This window comes from Vanessa tameamea, chromosome 5, assembly GCF_037043105.1.
Source record: "Vanessa tameamea isolate UH-Manoa-2023 chromosome 5, ilVanTame1 primary haplotype, whole genome shotgun sequence".
NCBI lineage: Eukaryota > Metazoa > Arthropoda > Insecta > Lepidoptera > Nymphalidae > Vanessa > Vanessa tameamea.
In genome coordinates this window covers 12,946,653-12,965,565 of record NC_087313.1, presented here as the reverse complement: position 1 = coordinate 12,965,565, position 18,913 = coordinate 12,946,653, and the positions used below count along the sequence as shown (strand labels likewise).

Below are 18,913 nucleotides of genomic sequence, written 5' to 3'. Positions count from 1 at the left end.
TATCTTACTTGTTTTTAAAATGTTCAATTAGTCCGACTTTGCAATCATGAATCGTTATCTTAATACATTTGAACGCTTACACCATACTTAATTTGTATTTTATGTGCTGAATAAATTAAGTCATTTATGTGTATTCGATTCAAAAATATTTATGGACGCGCAAAAAATGTACATACGTTGTAAACCAATAATTGCATATAAAAAATGTCTTTATTATATTGTCCTATCTTGATTAAGTATAGTTAATGCATCATTATTTACTCGAGATATCAAGACTCCCTGCTGCGAGCAATCGATATTTTATGCGTACTTTTTTATCTGTCGCGCGTTTGTGTTTCACTAGAACCTTCACGGTCACAGTTTTTGTTTCTTTACTTATAAAAATATGCAAGATTATAATGTGCTAGTGTTGTGATAATGAATTCTTAGTGCCTGGTCGCCATGTGGCTTTTTATATCTCTTTCATAATTTCTTACTTTAACTCTAGTATTATTTTATGGCCAACGCAATTATAAGATCAAATATATAATTTTAAATAAATAAAATTTCACTTTTCGTCTTTACATAAAATAAATTAAATTGAAAGCTGTTAAATTGAAGTTCTGCAGCAGTTGATTTTAATCGTTGGTAACAGATGCAAACTAACTGTCATTTGGTTGTCCCGAAAATGTGTGCACTTCATGGTTTATGGTCACCCCAATTATAATAGGGTGAACGTTACGGAACAGTAGAAAAAAAAACTAGACCTAAAAATATGTAAAACAACCTCAGATTATGATTCAACCATAGATAAAAAAATAGAACATCTATTGTCTAAATTCAATCGTGCCACTATTTGAGTAATATTATTAGTAATAATTTCAGTTTAGCCCCAGGTTGTCATGAACAAAGATGGCCGGTCCCTTCAGGGTTCCAACCTATTATTGTACTTCGGTACTAAGATTTAGTATAATGCCATAATGGACCTAATAGCGTATGATTAGTACCTGGGGCCGATCAGCTCATGTTTTGAAATTAGGGCGTGTCTTTGAATGATTTAGGAATTTAAATTAGGTACGTTTTGAAATTTAAAGAAAAAATTCAAGTTTTCGGTAGACAAAAAATTACAAAGGAACTGGACTATTACCGTCTTCGAAACCGTACCGAATTAGGCAATACGACGGTATCAGAAACACTTGTGTACATAAACGTGAAATGGAAGAACCGACCAGTATTTAAAGCCAATTATACAAACGATTTATACCCCGGGTCTGCGTGTACTGTTATGTCATAAAGTTACGGAATTTTATATCGATTTCAATGTAAGGTCCTTTTATTTTATTGTACCAGAAATACAAGTTTCTTGGGTTTGCTATTTGTTTTGTGTTAATATTGTTTTTGCGCTTGACTTTTTACGTCTTGATTGATGACGGCTTAAAATATCACCGTAAAAAATAACATTGAAGATACATTTTAAGTTTTCTATTTATTATAAAAATAAAAATAAACTTTAAAAGAGGTTTTTTTATATTGTCGTACATAGTTTATTTCTTATTATCTCTTTATTGATTTTGTTGTGTTTTTTTATTATTATATCATAGCTTTAGTTAGTAACCTTAAAAATCAAAATAAGTTTTCGATCTTATCACAATGTTTCGGACATTTGTTATTTTTTGTTTCAATGTCAAAAAAATAATATTAGCCGTGGCGCTTAGCAAATTTAATTTTTAAGAACCCACAGTCTAACACATATTTTTTGTCGGTTATTATATAGTATTAAGACGTATGAGTCCAAATAAACAGATAAAAAATATGAATAGAGAAGTGTAAATTTTTACGAAAGATAGGGAGCGATGACCGACGATTAGCCGTGGTTTTTTATAGTCGTAGCGACGCTCGCAGGATGTATGTCTGTACGTGACTCAGTTATTAGTTCCAACTCCAACAGTTCGCGATTTAATATAACACGACAAAAACCTAATAGACCCTTTGGTAGTTCGTACGCTCATGGTTTATGAGTTTTTACACGATTTAAAAACCAGGTTTGTCATTAATCATTATACCGCGTCTGCGTAGGAGGTAAATATATACATTTTTTGTATTTAGACTTAATTGAATATAGACGAAAATTATAGTCCAAGATACTGTCTGTGTATTGTTTGTTGTTGATAAATTGATTTGCACGAGTTTATACTTTACGTCAATATTCAATTTATTTTCATTCATTTTCCACAAAGATTGTCGGATGGCATTTTGAACTGGCGGAAGAAATTCAACGCGCTTTAAGCGACAATGTCAGCAATAAGTAACTTTACCTCATACATCATATAATAATAGAACAAAAAAATTTTTCATGTCTTGATTATAGTTTTACTTGGCTAAGATATTAATTTATTTTAATAAAAAAACATATTAACTACACAAAGAAAGCCTCGTGAAATTATCTTTTAATACGTTGCTCTATTTTAAACAAAAATATTCTTAGTATTTATGATAGATATAGCACGACGACGAATTTCGTTTAATTTTTTGTATAAAAATGTAGTGTTTTTTGCTTTAATAGCTACACATTTCAAATGTAAATAAATATAATATTTTAACTAAGTATTGATTCTCAAATAAGTATATATTAATTTTACGTCTACAATTATATTCCATTTAGCAGGCCTTAGGTTGATATTTTATCGTTACCTTCATGCATTTTGAAAGTTGTAGTGGCGGGAATTGTAATCCCGTTCCATTTTACGGCACTCGTGCGTTATAACTATCGTATTTTATTGTGCTTTGTATTATACTAGATTAAGATACGTCGTCGCTCGTAAAAATAATGTTTATTGAAATAAAAGTCAGAATTTGTCGATATAATCTATGATAAAATATCTTAATGTGTTAAACTTGGTATTTTTTGTTTGAATCGTTTGTGAATAATCTATTAGCCTTTACATTTTATTTACTAGCTTATATCCTCCATTATGCTTGAATGGCACATTATAATATTGATATTATAGTTCAATCCCGAGCTTAGCAGGCGAATGACAAACATATTTAGACTGCATATAGCGGTGAATTACTGTCAACACATTCTCTTTAAATGTAGCGTAAAATTACCATTTGATTGCTGCAAAATAAAAAAATCGTATCTTCAGATCTCCAGTAGTTTTTTGTGTGATGCGTAGTAATTTAATGAAAGACTAAAACACATTGTCTTTTTTCTCATGTGGTGATAGTTTATTTAAGTTTAAAATTTAGTTAAGAAGTTCAAACACAAACACGTTATGTCATGATATTTCCTAATGACATGTCATGACATGGCTCACTTCAAATATTCTTCATACGAATGGAGTCGTAGTTGGTTATATTATAAAATGAAAATTTTGTTTGTCGATCAATCGCAGGATTGTGACAAGGCCTTGTCCGGTTGGTATTAAGTTGACGTCATGGACTGACTCAAGTCACCAAGTTGTTTGTCCTTATGAGGTTCGTATATTAACTCGTTTTGGTATAAAGATTTCTGGTGAATATATTTTATTCGATTACGTTTGATGTTTCGTTCGTTTTAGCAAGGTTTTTTATAGACTCAAGAATATTTTAAGCAAAATTTCTTCAATCGTATTAATTTTGAAACATAGCATGAATTACAAATTAGTAAATTGTATACCAAATGTAACTTTACAACAAATTCAAATTTATTTTTAAAATAACAACATGCCTTAAATTGAAAGTTACATAAAACATTATATATTTGGGTTGTTCTACCTTTTGGAAAAATAATATTAAGGATATACATATGTAGTAATGTTATATAAAATGAACGAAATAAATAAAAATAAAATTAAGTTAAGATAATAAACTTAGACATTACGACACCCGTAATTTTAATACTATTGTGACTTAAGTATAGTTAACAGTTGCATCATAAAATATTTGAAGGCTCAGTCCATGTAAATGTCTACGTAAAAATGAAAATGTATTAAAAAAATATATGTTATATAAACATAACATCACAGAATAACAAAAATAGATTCACGATGTAAGAAAATTAAAGATACTTGTCTCCCCAAAACCCATTATCATCTTTTACGAGTTACCTGATGGGTAATTAATAACTGATTAAAGATTAAATTCGTGGGTCAAAGATTTTAATTGCGTCCCGATGAATGCTTCAAATTCTTTTCTTTTGACTGCCTATAAATGTTGCAACTCATACTTCTTGATTTTTAATCTATGGTCGCTTCCATCCCTGAGACGAGTAGAGATAAATAAACGATTTTGACATTGAATTTACGCGATATCATTGGCGAGATCTTGAATATTCTATGATATTCATTATGGATTTGCGATAAAAACGCAAACAGTGATTCAAATCGTACTGGGTGTTCCTGAGATCAGCGTGTTCAACAATAAAAAAGCTCATTGCTTTTTACAAGCATTTATTCAGACGTGTGATACAATTTTAAACTAGTCTCATCCTAGGGAATGTGTACAACGGACATAAACAAGTATAATTTTTATATATGTTGCAGCGTGTGGAGTAATTTATCTAAATGGTACATCAGCGTCTTGACTTGCATAATACAAAAGTAACGACTAAACAGTGGGTAAACACAACCCTGCTTTAATTACAATCTCGCAACGTTAAATACCTAATTATTTTTTTCTATCAAAATACCACTATCTTACTAAGTTTATAAATAAACATTCGAGAATGTAAACAGCAACACTTGTATTACATTTTTCTCACTGACTTCACGCGTAGCTATTATGGACTTATTTCAAAAAATCGTTTACACTACAATATAAGGCTAAGTATACACTATATGACATAATTTTTTTTCTTTTTTTTTTTTCGTTTTCCTAATCTTCCGTATTACAAAATTACGGTAAGACTACGAATAACGATAAAAGTACTTAATAGTACTTATAGGATTATTTACATATGTACAGCAAATAGACGTGATATTTGTATATATGCCAGTGTGAACCTACTTACTGTTTTTGTCATTTTAATATAATTACACAAAATAAAGAACCGTTTTATATACTTTAAATAAAGCTCGTATTTAGAGCCACTTATAGCTACCGGGTTTACATCAAATGTTTCTAAGAAAGTATACACATATAAAGAAAAAAAGGAACCTTGGCGGCGTAAGGAGAGCGCATATTTTGCATATTATTTACGGCCTGGTTAGGGGACAAATATAGAAATATTGTTTTTATGTAAGAATATCGACTATTAAATTATTTAACTTCGAAAATAGAAACAAAACAAAACAGAAACAAAGCGTTTTAAGACAAATTAAAGTGTAAATGAAAACACGTAAAATTCAAATTACAATTTATGGATTGAAATGTTTTATTTTTTATTTTTGTCTTATAACACCGCATTTTAAATGAAGCGAATAAACTGCGCGGTTAACCCTATCCTTTTACACAATGTGTTGTGTCGAACACAGTGATAGAAATAGTATCGGTCGTCTTACACAAATTACACTAAGGCGATGCTTATGTACGTAGTTGGAAATCATGGTGAATCTTCGCGGCATGCGTACTTGGTCTTTTACTATTTTATTTGTAAGTAATGGTTAATCGTATTAAATACAACAGTACGCTTCGCGCATCTACTTATGAAGTATTTTTTGCTCAATATCACGGTTGTTCGCGCACGTCTCTTGCGTTTACTTCATGATAATTTATACAGTTTGTATTTAATTTTTTTTTTTTAGATTTTTTTTCTTATATGCACAAGATCACGTTTTGGATTTTATTTAGTAGTAAATTTTAGCAACGAGCCTTTGTATAATCATTTTATTATTTGTTTTTCCTTTTTTTTTTTGTTCTTAATCTGTATTGAATGCATACAAATATATATATTTCTTTTATATTCCTTTCTGGCGTGTATCTATTATTGAAAATTTTAAATTAAGAATACTTTTAATTCAATAAACAATAACGACTTTACGATAAAGTGTATTATTGAGAATACTTATTCAAAACAAACCTAAACACTGCTTAGCTCTCAAGATGACCGGCGTAGAAAAATAAATACTTAAACTCTTTGTTGCGGTGAAAGTAGGAAGTTATGCAAGTGTGCAGTCGACGTAATTATGTAGGAACACGTTTGTAAAGTTCTTTGTCAAGACTTCGAATCGTAATATTGTTCTCTTTTCATTTCCTAGACCTTTTATTGCTGTTGACGGTGCTAGTTCAACGTAATATCTACAATGTGTTTCAATCACATATGTCGTTTCTAGATTTATATTCGTCCAGTAGTCGACCTTAATTCAATGCTAATAAAATGAAACTTGACACCCTGAAAGCTGATTTGTAACACTTATCCTTTCTCTGTAATAACTTTAAATATGTAAAATCTTACAATCCTCCGAGCGACTTATGTGCTTAAAAGTGGTACAGAGTTTTCTGTACACGTATTAATACATAAATATATATGTACATATGATGATCATGATTAATTATTATACGGTGCGTTTATAGTTTGGATAACTTAAGATAAACATAAGGCAAAACAATGTTGTGATATTTACTTGGTGGTAAGGCTTTGTGCAAGCCCGTCTCGGTAGGTACCCACTCATCAGATTTTCTACCGTCAAACAATGGTACTCAGTATCGTTGTGTTCCGGTTTGAAGGGTGAGTGAGCCAGTGTAACTACAGGCACAAGGGACATACCATCTTAGTTCCCAAGATTGGTGGCGCATTGGCGATGTAAGGAATGGTTAATATTTCTTACAGCGCCATTGTCTATGGTAGGTGACCACTTACCATCAGGTGGCCCATATGCTCGTCCGCCAACGTATGCCATAAAAAATCTCTAGAATAAGGCTTATGTATATTATATTTCTAGGCGTATACAGTATTTTATATCTGCTCTATAAGACAAGCTAAAATATAAGAACTATTCCATCTGTAATCTACTACTCTCCGCGTATAAGTTAACTTTGATCCTTATATTTATAATGTCCTGTCAACCATTGGATTATTATATTAAGCCTTTGTCTATATATATAGACATAGGTTTAAAAATATAAATTATTTGTGTGTAATATGTATTGAGTATATAGGTACGTAGTTCTTTTGAAATAATAAATTTGTTAATGCAATTAGTGCATTCGGTAAACATAACCTTACTAAAAATTATGCAAAAGCCATTTAAAAATCGATCGCTGATAAGAGACTGATGATAGTGCTTATATTCATCATTCGCACAATACTAAATCGATTTTACGATTCGTATCGTACATTATCGATCATTTTTCATTTCGGTCACGCCCTACAGATATTGTGAAGGATCGAGATAGGCAGAATGGATGTTATATGTAATTTTTATAACGATATCGCACACCATTTTATTTTTAAATTTTATTCTAGTTATTCATGTGAATATCCTATATTTGATGATTAAAGTTATATTTTTGTCATGACACACATCTTCTATTTACTCATATGGTATGAGTCATACACGATAACATTATTATTATTACTCATTACCTAGTTTTATAGAAGCAAAGTTATTAAAAGAATAATAATTGGTGCTCAGTACTGTAGCAAAATCAGTTAACATAAATTAGTCAAAACATTCATAGCATTTTTACATAATGCAATTATATTCGTAGGTATATTAAGTTTATATTCATATGAATTATAAAAAAAATTTAGAAAATTGATCGAATTCGGGTACTGAACTACGTAGATGTGTGTGAAACAAGTGGTCAAAAGTGATTGCACCACACTGTTGCAAAACATAGTATTTGTTTTTTCAATAATATTTAATTTTTAATAATAATTTATAAATAAAATCAAAATATATGAATTTCATTTTCACGAATCATTTTTCTTTGGTTTTTCTCACAATTTATATCCATCACAGTTATAAAGATAACTTTAGGCTTATATTTTTTTATAAGCATAACATTTTTGATATAGTTACATATATTTAAATAATCTATTATTATAGAATATTTAATTATACTATAACTCAAGTCAAAAATATTATTTTAGCGAAAACTTTTGTAAAAAAGTAAACTATACTATAAAATTATACACAACATTAAAAATAAGTAAATATTTTTGCGTGGAACGGAGTGTGCTATAGTCAAAACTTGAGTGGCGAGTGTCAAATCCAATATACAGCTGAGACTGACTTGCGGAGCTGTCAAAATGAATAGCGAATTACCGAATTAGCGACTAGCGAGTAGAATTACAACACGTCAGTTCTTTTATCTTTATTAAAGAAGAACTTATTAAATAATCACATTTATAACATAATTTTTACATACATAAACTTGTATCGATATCGTATTTTAATCGTTAGTCTAAGTTCGAGTTTTAAAGTGGATTATCTAGTTCGGTTCGTTTGTGGTACTTTTTGTTATTTTTTCAATTAAAATACAGGTTTCGGCAACTTAAATGTGGTTTATTATTTTTTAGGGTTGGTGCAAAATGGAAATTAAGCAGAGGATAATATATGAATTATGTACTTTATTAGTCGGCATTTCTTCCATTTCGTGTAGTGTACAACCTCCAACAATGAATCCCGGTCTCATGACACCATCGAAGTCAATTGGTGAGTGCCAATCTTGCAGACTATTTATCGATTCATTCAAGAATGGTCTAGAGAGAACCTCCAGAGGGAATTACGAGGGCGGCGATGCTGCTTGGGAAGAAGAAAAATTAAAAAAGTCGTACAAGCGTAGTGAAATTCGACTAGTCGATATACAAGAAAATATATGCAAGGAGGAGTCTAAATATTCAAATCAGTGTCACCTTATGGCTGAACAAGCTGAAGAGTACATAGAGGAATGGTGGGCTCAAGATCCCGATGAATCAACAGATTTATATACTTATATTTGTATACAGAAATTGCAAGTATGCTGTCCGAAGCATCATTATGGCAAAGATTGCATGCCTTGCATCGGAAATCATGATAACCTTTGCAGTGGTAACGGAAAGTGTAGAGGTGATGGAACTAGAAAAGGCAATGGGACATGTTTATGTGACCCAGAATATACCGGCACCAACTGTGAGCAATGTGCTTTAGGTTATTTTGAATTGGAACTAGAAGACAAAAAGGTTAAAAAATGTTTTCAATGTCACAGATCCTGTCTAGGAGGCTGTCGACAGGCAACTCAGAGAGATTGTGTAGCTTGTAAACCAGGATACCTCCTTGATCCCAAAGAAGGCTGTGTTGATATAAATGAATGTAGAGATGATAAGATATGTACAGAGGATCAGTTCTGTTTAAATTCTATGGGATCATATGCATGTGTCGACTGTGATAGATCATGCAAAGGCTGCTTTGGAGATGGACCGGATACTTGTGTAAAATGTGCTAAAGGTTATTTGTTGAAAGATGAAGTTTGTATATCTGATGTGGAACAAGAGGAACCGTCACAGAGATTGACGAGTGCCAGGTAATAACAGTAAGATTTAAATGAAGTTTTATTTTAATGATTTTGTTTTAAATATTTTATAATTTCTTACAGAAAAGAAGAATTATAAGCTTGAGTGTGATCATTGTTTAAATATAGGTAACTTATTAATAATTCAATTTTGGGTGGAGGGCCTATCACTAACATATTGACAAAAGTTAACATTTCACTCATTTCCATTTCTTAACATAAAACTAATATAAAAGAAAGTTTATTATGTAGTTGCATAAATCATAATATCATTTATTCTTCATTAGCTTGTAAAACAGTTTATTTAAATTGAATCCTGATTTTGTGGTTATAAATTTCTAATATATTGTACTATTCCAACAGAGAATTTTCTGGCAATAATAAAATCTGGTTTCGTTCAAAAATTTAACATTCTCTCATTACATTCAAATGCAGAGACCAAAACCAAGCTTTCAGAGAGTAAATCTAAAGTTAATATATTGCTTGGCCTATATTATTATATAATTTTAATACTATTGTATTCATATTACTTAGGAATTGCAAATTATTGCTTAAAATTATATGCATTATTTTTATAATATTCTATTAAGTATTCATTTAAACCACAATATATGTGTATCACAATTTTATGTACAATATTCAAATTTCAATTTGACTTTTCCTAATAATAACTTTAATTTTTAAGGTACATGACCTATGTGGGACTGATTATAACAACTGGAATATTGTTACCAAAGTCAACCCCTTTGGGTGGCCTGGTTGGGATCTTAGTGTTATCCTACATCATGGGATCAGAATACTACTGCATGATAAATGGACATACAGGGCTAGTGAATCTTAAGGAGTATGACTTATTTCATCTGTTTCGACTGTAATCTTCATATTAATTTATATAGAAAATGTATGAATTATATGATATGCATTTTTGTTTTATCTATTGGTTTATTTAATCTGTTCTTATGTCATCTTTTGATATTTTTATATAAAAAAAATTGTTTTATATTTAATGTTACTTGTAATCAAGTAAATAAAAATAAAAAACATTATTTCAATATTTTTATGTAATTTTAATAGAATACGTAAATTAGCATACAGACATTAAGAGCTAGATTAGCATAAGCATAGACTAAGTTATTCTACAATTAATAAAACGGATGATAGCATTTCTAATAAATATATGTACTTTAGGATTAATAAGTTTTGTATAAAAGTCAAGACAACTTCTTGTTTTCTGTTCTACCTTCTATTTTTAAAACTTGTAAGTTAGAAAAGGTTAGTCATTTATATAAACATTCGTCGCTCACTCATATAATTTAGATTTAAGATTCAGTACAAAATAGGTCGGATGAGTTTATTCATTGTCATCGCTGTTAAATATACGAATGTTTAACGCCGCTGTCATTTTTATATTTAATAAATATAATTCAACCACGATGTACTTTGGGAAATTATGCACATAACGACTCGAAACGACAAAAAGTACTCGAAAAAAATGTTGTGATGATGGTGTTTTGCTTTAAACACCTTTAGGCCATTATTAATGGAGAATAGCCACTACGCACGTGAGGTTATAGTGCTCTAGTGTGTAAATACACAGGTTGCTCTGGCAATCCGATATGATCGGCGAGTGTTAGGCAAAGGACCAAAAGATATTCCAAACTTCCGAAAACTTTCGAGAATTTCTTGAAAGAAAATCTAGTTAACTTTTTGACATGACTTGGACTTAAGAATCTGCAGCCGGATAGGTCGGGACAGGACGATGTGTGAAATTATTATTAAGACCATCTGATGGAGATTATTTTGAATGCATTTAATTTAATTTTACTTTATAGGAATACATCAATAAAACTAATTTGTGAATGCTAAACCATTCTCTCATAACAAGATTTCTTTATTTGTATATTGTTGTGTGTAATATTATGTATCTGTTTCAATTTTAATAATTTATTTAATTGTCATAATTGTTATTAAATCATATAAGTACGTGTATCTGTCCGCCATTTTCTATGTTTTGTAAGTGAATATAATAAATATCAACAACTGTGTTTACTTTTATTTATTTTATAGCGATGAATTCTAACTTTCACTTGTCTAATAATAATAATATATGAAAAAAAATTGTGATCAATATTTTTAAATCATTTGTAATTTACAAAATCCCGATATAAGTTAGGTTTATTTATAATGACTACGTATTATTCATCATAATTTTGGAACAAGAAATTTGTTTTTACTGCATGAGGTAGTCGCGCGTGTCAATCGTTATGTCACGACCATGACACGGTTATGTTCGACACAAGTTCGACGTAAGAGATGAGATAAAGATATAGATAATATTTTTTATTAATAATCTTAAGTAACATTGAATTCATAGTTTCGACAAAACAACCATTCATAGAAATAAGATTGTAGAAATGAGGTATAAAAAAATCTATAATAGAATAATCAATAAAAACCGTCACCGTTATACAAAATACGTTTATTTTTATCGGTTCTATATTACAATTTATTAACAACAAATTGATTTTTTAGTCATAATTAAAATGGCGTATCGAAAAGATTATAATACTTAAACAAGTTTGCAAATGCAAAAAGAAAGCTCAGTATTGAATTTTTATTTTTGTACGTGTTTGAAATCGCCTCCGTTTCTAACTTGGTATGAACGAAAGAACACAAATCACACAATAATCCTTTCATCGTAATATAGTTTTTATTTATATAGAAATAAGAATCATAATGTGTTACATACACATGTGTGTTACCTATCAATCACCCACGCTATGATTTACCAAGGCGTTACGTATTAAGACACATTATGTAAATTTTTAGTATATACTGCTTTTTAAAAGGCGCTTGCCTTAAACCAAATTTTGCTTTATAGTCTTGCTTTTTTTGTTATTTGAAATTCCTTGGTCTACTGTATCCACTCTTTTCAATTATTACAAAATATAGTTTTTTGTAGAGCTTAATAGCCTAAAACGGATTTTATTTCAAACTTTAAATAATTCATAATTATATAAATAATACCAATTACAAGTGATGTTAAGGGAAATACATAGATTTGAGACAGGTTTTGTATAGAGAGTGCTATTCCGATAAATATATAAGTATATATATAGCCTATTACAATGGAAGTAGGAAAAAAGATAAAAAAACCTTAGATTTAAGCGTTTCATGCCATTTGCTAATAACTCAGCTATATTGAGCACTACTAAGAGTTTATTATGATCTTTATTTAAAATACATCACTATTACACTTAACTACTTATTTCCACTTTGATTTTATTTCCAAAATTCCGATAACAGTTTCATCGACGTTCAAAACGCCATTTTTTCGCATATCCATAGTGAATATCATAGATTAATCAAACTTGATATCGCGTCAATTGGCTTTGTTTATTTGGCTTTTTCCTGTAATGGTTGGAATAGAGTGTATATATGTATATTAAAACTTTTATACAACGAAATAAATTTTCTTTTAAATCAAAAGCATTAATTAAAAAAAAATGCTCTTTTTTATTATCTATTATATTGCCTACATAATCTATGTATTAATGTCGTAAAATATACCCCCGTCGGTAGTTAATTTGCTAGCATAAACAAATTCGTATAGATTTTTACATAATTGCAAGTAGGCGAAGGAATAAATTAAACATAAATTCGGATTACTGCCAAAAAATGCAATTAGTGACAGGTGGAAATGATTGTTCCCGCCGCTTTCGTGACACACGCGACATATCCAGCGACGCATTTAACAATATTATTTTAATTTATTACCCACGAAATACGATACTCCCTGTGTGTGATATATATTTATGTGGTCAGGGTCAATACTGTGTACTGCTTTTAAAGTCTTTCCAGACACGTAATAAATGTTTTCCAAGTGAAGGTTAAAAAACTTCGTTCCTACGGTTATCTAATCGCTCGGTTAGAACTAGTTTAACTCGTTCTACTTCCGCAAAGATTCTAACTCGCTACTGACCAGTGTTTAGCATTAACACAACTTGATGCATATTTGTTTCAAGAGATAGTTCTTAGTATAATTACTAAGGATGATATGTTATTATACAATGATTATAATCCGTTTCAATCTGATTTATCAAACAAAGCACTTCATTACTAATTAAAAAATACAGAATTTTATACGATGGCAATTTTAATTTAAGATTTTAAAATAGTTTGGTTCTTTTATAATCTATAATAACCTTTTATTCATAAACCTATATACTTTTTGGCATATAATAGATTATTATTAAACTCTATGGTAACCTTCTTATTAAAATGCACAGATAAAAAAATCGTGTTCATTGTAAAAATAAATTTTATTTAGACATTAACATATTATTATTTAATTATCATGATTATGATTATTCAATATACTGCTGCTGTATAATATATTAATATTATGCATGTGAAAGTTTGTATGTCTGTAACGAGACATCAACCAGTAAAGGAAATAAGATAATATAAACAGTCATCAGTTCAATTATTTATCTTGAATTTTTTACTATTGTTTTTTATTTGAGGGAAAACCAACATTATTCATAAAATATATTAACGAATATTTAATCTTCATTTAAAGAGAGATGACAAAAAAGGCAACGGCACATGTTTAAACATCCAAGGATTTAAAGGTTTGAAATCTTGATTTTTAAAATATACGACGTATGATTTTAGCATATAAATAAGTGTTTAATTGAAATCAGAAATCATGAATTAAAATATCTATTCATAACGAGAAGAAAGCGAAAATATAACGTTTTATAACCGTAACACTCTCATGTAATAAGTACAACAATAGATCCGGACTAACGCGATGTCTACTGTGTAATGCATTGTTTTTGCTTTTTTGTAACTATATTCTCATATAGCAATCTTTCACGAACTTTCTATATGTTTTCTTAGATCTAGAACAAGTATCCATTTACTGATTTTAATTACTCTTCTATAATATTGATTGGTAAACTAAAAAGGCTTATATGGGGTGTTTTATATGATTGTAAGGGGTCACCACCGCCCATTGCAATTGACGCTGTAAGTAATACTAATCATTCTTTACATCACCAACGCATTGCCAACTTTGGAAACCAACATGTTAAGTCTCTTGTGCCTGTACACTGCCTTCCTCGAATGTCAAATAATCTTAAGAATTGTTATTTGTATTTGTAAGAGTAGTTTAAACAATATTCTCTTTTGTCAAATGTCAAATAAGAAAGATGGCAGACAGAGAAGTATCAGAATTTAACTAAACAGCAGCTAATAAACTAATAATAAATAATGTTTTTTTACATTTGGAGTTTGTGATTGTGCACGTAAACTTTTGCGTTATATCATACTTTTTATATATGTAAGTATTCAATTCGAATTTTGACCGCGATCATTCCTTTATTCAGTCGGTTCGTGACCGCGGCAGGTACTTCTATAGAAAAATCGGACAAAATAAGAAAACAACGGAATGATTGCGCTCATTGCGCTAACCTAACCTAAATATAAAAATTATAAAAAATACGCTATGAATGTTTCTAACAAATTAAAAATTGTTTTAAAGGTCGCTTGATTCATACATTTCTCAATTATTATTTTTTTAATTTAGATTGACACTAATGTTGTTCGAAATCCATTGGTAATAACTTTGTTTTTTACGAATGTTGACAAAAGAGTAAGCATTGAGTTTTTTACTGGTCCGCTCAATATATGTTACATTCAAATCACCACCGGTTTTACAAACCGAAAGTGTACAAAATATACATTGATTTTTGATTTTGATCTTGAAAGTTACTCTGTCAGTCGAGGGTACTGCTAAATTACCGGACCAATTTTGAGTTATTTTTTATGAATTTCTAGGGGCTGTTTGGAACTATTTAAACGGTACGTAGATTAGCGAAATTATTATTTCAAATATATTATTTACGAGTCAGTAAATAATATATTTAAAAGACGAATCAATACGTTTTAATGTACATATGTCAAAAACAAATCAGATCTGAAGTGTTTTTTTTTTTTAATAACGTGATTGTTTAAGATACCATTCCCGCATCTTACTATAAAAGCTTTTGTTACAGACATCTATCCACGGTGACGTTAGTAAGCGGCACAGGCCGTGCTATACCGTTCCCGACGGACGTCATTACAGTTACATGACTTTTATACCTCACGACACGACTTTTGTGACCTTTGTAATACCATTTTTTTACTAAGTATTTCTGGATATCAGATCGCAAACAAAATATATTTACTAACTAATAGCCAATTGTAATTGCTCGTATAGCTTTGTGTAAATATATATTTTTTAATTACTTGTGTTGTCTATATATAAATTGTCCTATTCGACGAGATAATCGATTTTTATACCAAATTTCATTAGATTATGTCGAGTTCTAGCAGGATGAGTAACAAATATTCCAACATACAATATTTCGCAATTATGGCAACAATAAATCATTAATTCAATTCATTGTTTATACTATCGTCATAGGCTTTTGTAAGACCTGTTTCGTTTCAAAACTTCAAAATTTGAATATAAAAATGATCTTATCTTTAAAATGTATTTACTAACTTACTGACGAATATAAGTTGGTTTTGGGTTGCAGCCAAAATGAAACGTAACAAGCGCTTTAAATTTTTTTTTATAAAGTATGATGTTCTTTGAATATGTTATACATAGATATATTCGCTTACGAAGGCGCTCCCTTCCACGTTAAAATATTACTGGCTTTCATTAGTGTGAGTGACACTCTTGCTGACAAGATGAGACGACTAAGAGACAGCAAAAAATTCTAAATTCAAAAATATTCGTTAAGTTTATTTTATAAAAACGCTGCTAATTTACCGCGGAGGTTCGTACCTTCGCGAGTGAATAGTACTACACATAAACGTTACAGTCATGTGATAGTCATGTAATGTCATATAAACCGTCATAGTTTGTTCTGCTTAAAAAAACTTTTCTTAAATTTAAATTAAATAGATTACTTTTTTTTGTCATGCGAGTGTTTTAGCCGATTATTTAAAAAATGTTAATGTCATAATTGTGCTGAATTGTTCGATATTTAAACTGACAATTGGCTTTTGCAGTTGACTTACAGCTACTCGTAATATAAATACAGAGTCTAAAAGCGAATAACTTAGGTATAAGGAGTGGAATGCATCTGTGATTGCATTAATACTCCAAAACGTACAGGAATGTTGACTTTCAGGATAACTCTTTTTAATGTCAATCATGTGTAAGAAATACCTTATAAATTTATATTATATTTATAAATCTGTTGTAGTTTTAAATATTACATTCGTGACTTCTAACGCAGTTTACATAAACTCCATCGCGAAGGCTGTTTGTGAATGTCGTATTATTTAGCGGTACTCGGAATTTTGTGGTTATACAGTTGTATAAAATAATTCAGGTCTCGACGTACGTATCTATAGAAGTATATTGTTAAATGTATAAACAGCAATACCAAAGATAGTATTATTATGCTTTTAAAAGAAGGCAGTGCAGAATAATTGCGGTAACGTTTAAAGTTACATAAGAATGTTCTAGTATTTAATTGTTAGGTTATAATTCTTAGATATTTATTCTTTGATGAATTTCATTCATTTTAAAGGCAATGATAATGAATGTACAATGCCGTTTGATATTTTTTTTAATTCTTTAAAATATACCCGAATGTAAAACAACAATTGTTCTTAAAAATAATAATATTCACACGTTCCTTTCTTTTGTTCTTTCTTTTACAGTTGTCTATGACTTGCATTAATTAAAAAAAAAAATAGTTGAAACTTTTCGCTAATTGATGACTTCGCTACTTTTATAGGTACTTCATTTAAATTGGAAACAAGAATAACTATAACATATTCAATAAAAACTATAAATAGTAATACCAGCATAATATTAATTCGCTATTTTTGGGATCAAAATTTGCGTAACCAAAACAGTTTAATTGATGTTGTAATACAAATTTGGCATTCATATTGTGTTGTGAGTGTTAGTCAGAGGCGCAGGCGCAGCCTACAGTTGGCGTGGGCATCGGTCAAGGAACGCGGAACACGGTATTAAATCTATACTAATATATAAAGCGGAAGAGTTTGTTTGTTTGTTTGTTTAAACGCGCTAATCTCAGGAACTACTGGTCCGATTTGAAAAATTCTTTTTTTGTTGAATAGTCCATTTATAGAGGAAGGCTTTAGGCTATATAACATTACGCTGCGACCAATAGGAGCGCAGCGACAGTGAAAAATGTTGCAAAAACGGGGAAAATTATTCACATTTATGGACTTTCGATGCGTGCGCAGCATAAACGTTTTAAGTTACTCAAAAAATGTGTATAAAAGATATATTCCTCTTTTAATAATAAAAAAAAGTCCGTGAAACTATATGTCTATTTGTTAAGAGTGTGCTAGCAGGCGGGGCGCGGCGGCGGCTGAGGGGGAGGCGGGTCAGCCCCGCCGCCGCGCTCGCCACTCTCACCCGCGGGTGTAGTTCTGCGAAGTAGCAATGCACATAACGACTTAAAAAAATTAACATTCTTAATAGTTAAATTATTTATCAAAATTAGGTTTTGTTATCAGCTTATTTGCTCATTATTTTTTATCGTTTAAAATCGGTTACATTTAAATCATAATCTGCTGTAGTTTTAACTTACGATATAAGATAAAATTTCAATGAACATTCCTTCGTACTTTGCAAGTAAACAATTCAAACGTTTCACAGTATAAAAAAGGTATAAAAATTACATTACACACGTAAAAAAGTTCAAAATGGCGAGCGATACTTTCACCGATGCAGATTAATCATCACTGAGAAAATAAATTATGCAAATAAGCAAATAGGTGAATATCGTTTAAAATGACTACACAAATAAATTAGTAGTTCAATATTTCAAGTAATTTCTATTACGTTCAAGCATATTCAACACGGTTGTACTATAATCACCTTATGAAATAATAACACCAAAGGAGAAACAATCTAAACTTCTTATTGTTCGGTTTGTTTATCTTATTACGTTTAAGTTAATATTATTTGTTTTCAACCGTCTTCAAAAAGGAGGAGGTTATCAATTCGTCTGTATTTTTTTTTATATGTTTGTTACCTCATAACTTTTCACTGGATTTTGATAATTTTTTTTTGTTTGAAAGGTAGTGCTTCCCGTGGGGCCCCATTTTAATTTTATCCTGTTACGATGATGGTATCCTTATGAAAACGATATAAGTCTTAAATGTGCATTATGTATGTGCGCGATAAATAGGTGAATAACTCAAAATTGTGCCAACCAATTTTAATGATTCTTTTTTTATTATAAAGGATATACTTCAAGGGTACTATGGTGAAAGTTTGGTAAGGTTCTGAGCATAGGATCCTTGACAAAGTAACGGTACGGAAGGGAACGGAACAATTCTAAGGAGCACGTTAGCGATACTCGGCCGAATCTTTTAGAAACAAAAATTTTGACAAAAAAAAAACCGACTTCAAAAGAGAAAAAAAGTAATATGCTCTAAAAAGTAAAAAATAATTGCTTATTATTCTACA

At 30.0% G+C, this 18,913-nt stretch overlaps 2 protein-coding genes across 7 annotated transcripts in view; both read left to right on the top strand.

Moving 5' to 3' along the window:
- Pot (papillote) overlaps window positions 1–18,913 on the top strand; it is a 74,695-nt gene that overhangs the window by 3,444 nt on the left and 52,338 nt on the right. The gene's annotated exons all lie outside the window — the stretch shown is intronic.
- LOC113404508 (cysteine-rich with EGF-like domain protein 2) lies at window positions 8,134–10,328 on the top strand. 2 transcript variants are annotated; one of them, XM_026645431.2, is made up of 4 exons: window positions 8,136–8,342; window positions 8,423–9,405; window positions 9,478–9,522; window positions 10,079–10,328. In XM_026645431.2, the coding sequence occupies exons 2-3, from the start codon at window positions 8,435–8,437 to the stop codon at window positions 9,491–9,493; spliced, it is 987 nt and encodes a 328-aa protein (XP_026501216.1). In that variant the 5' UTR covers window positions 8,136–8,342; window positions 8,423–8,434; the 3' UTR covers window positions 9,494–9,522; window positions 10,079–10,328. The 2 variants fall into 2 exon arrangements, with proteins under 2 accessions (XP_064077096.1, XP_026501216.1); XM_064221026.1 differs by lacking the exon at window positions 9,478–9,522 and having other exon boundaries at window positions 8,134–8,342; window positions 10,079–10,306.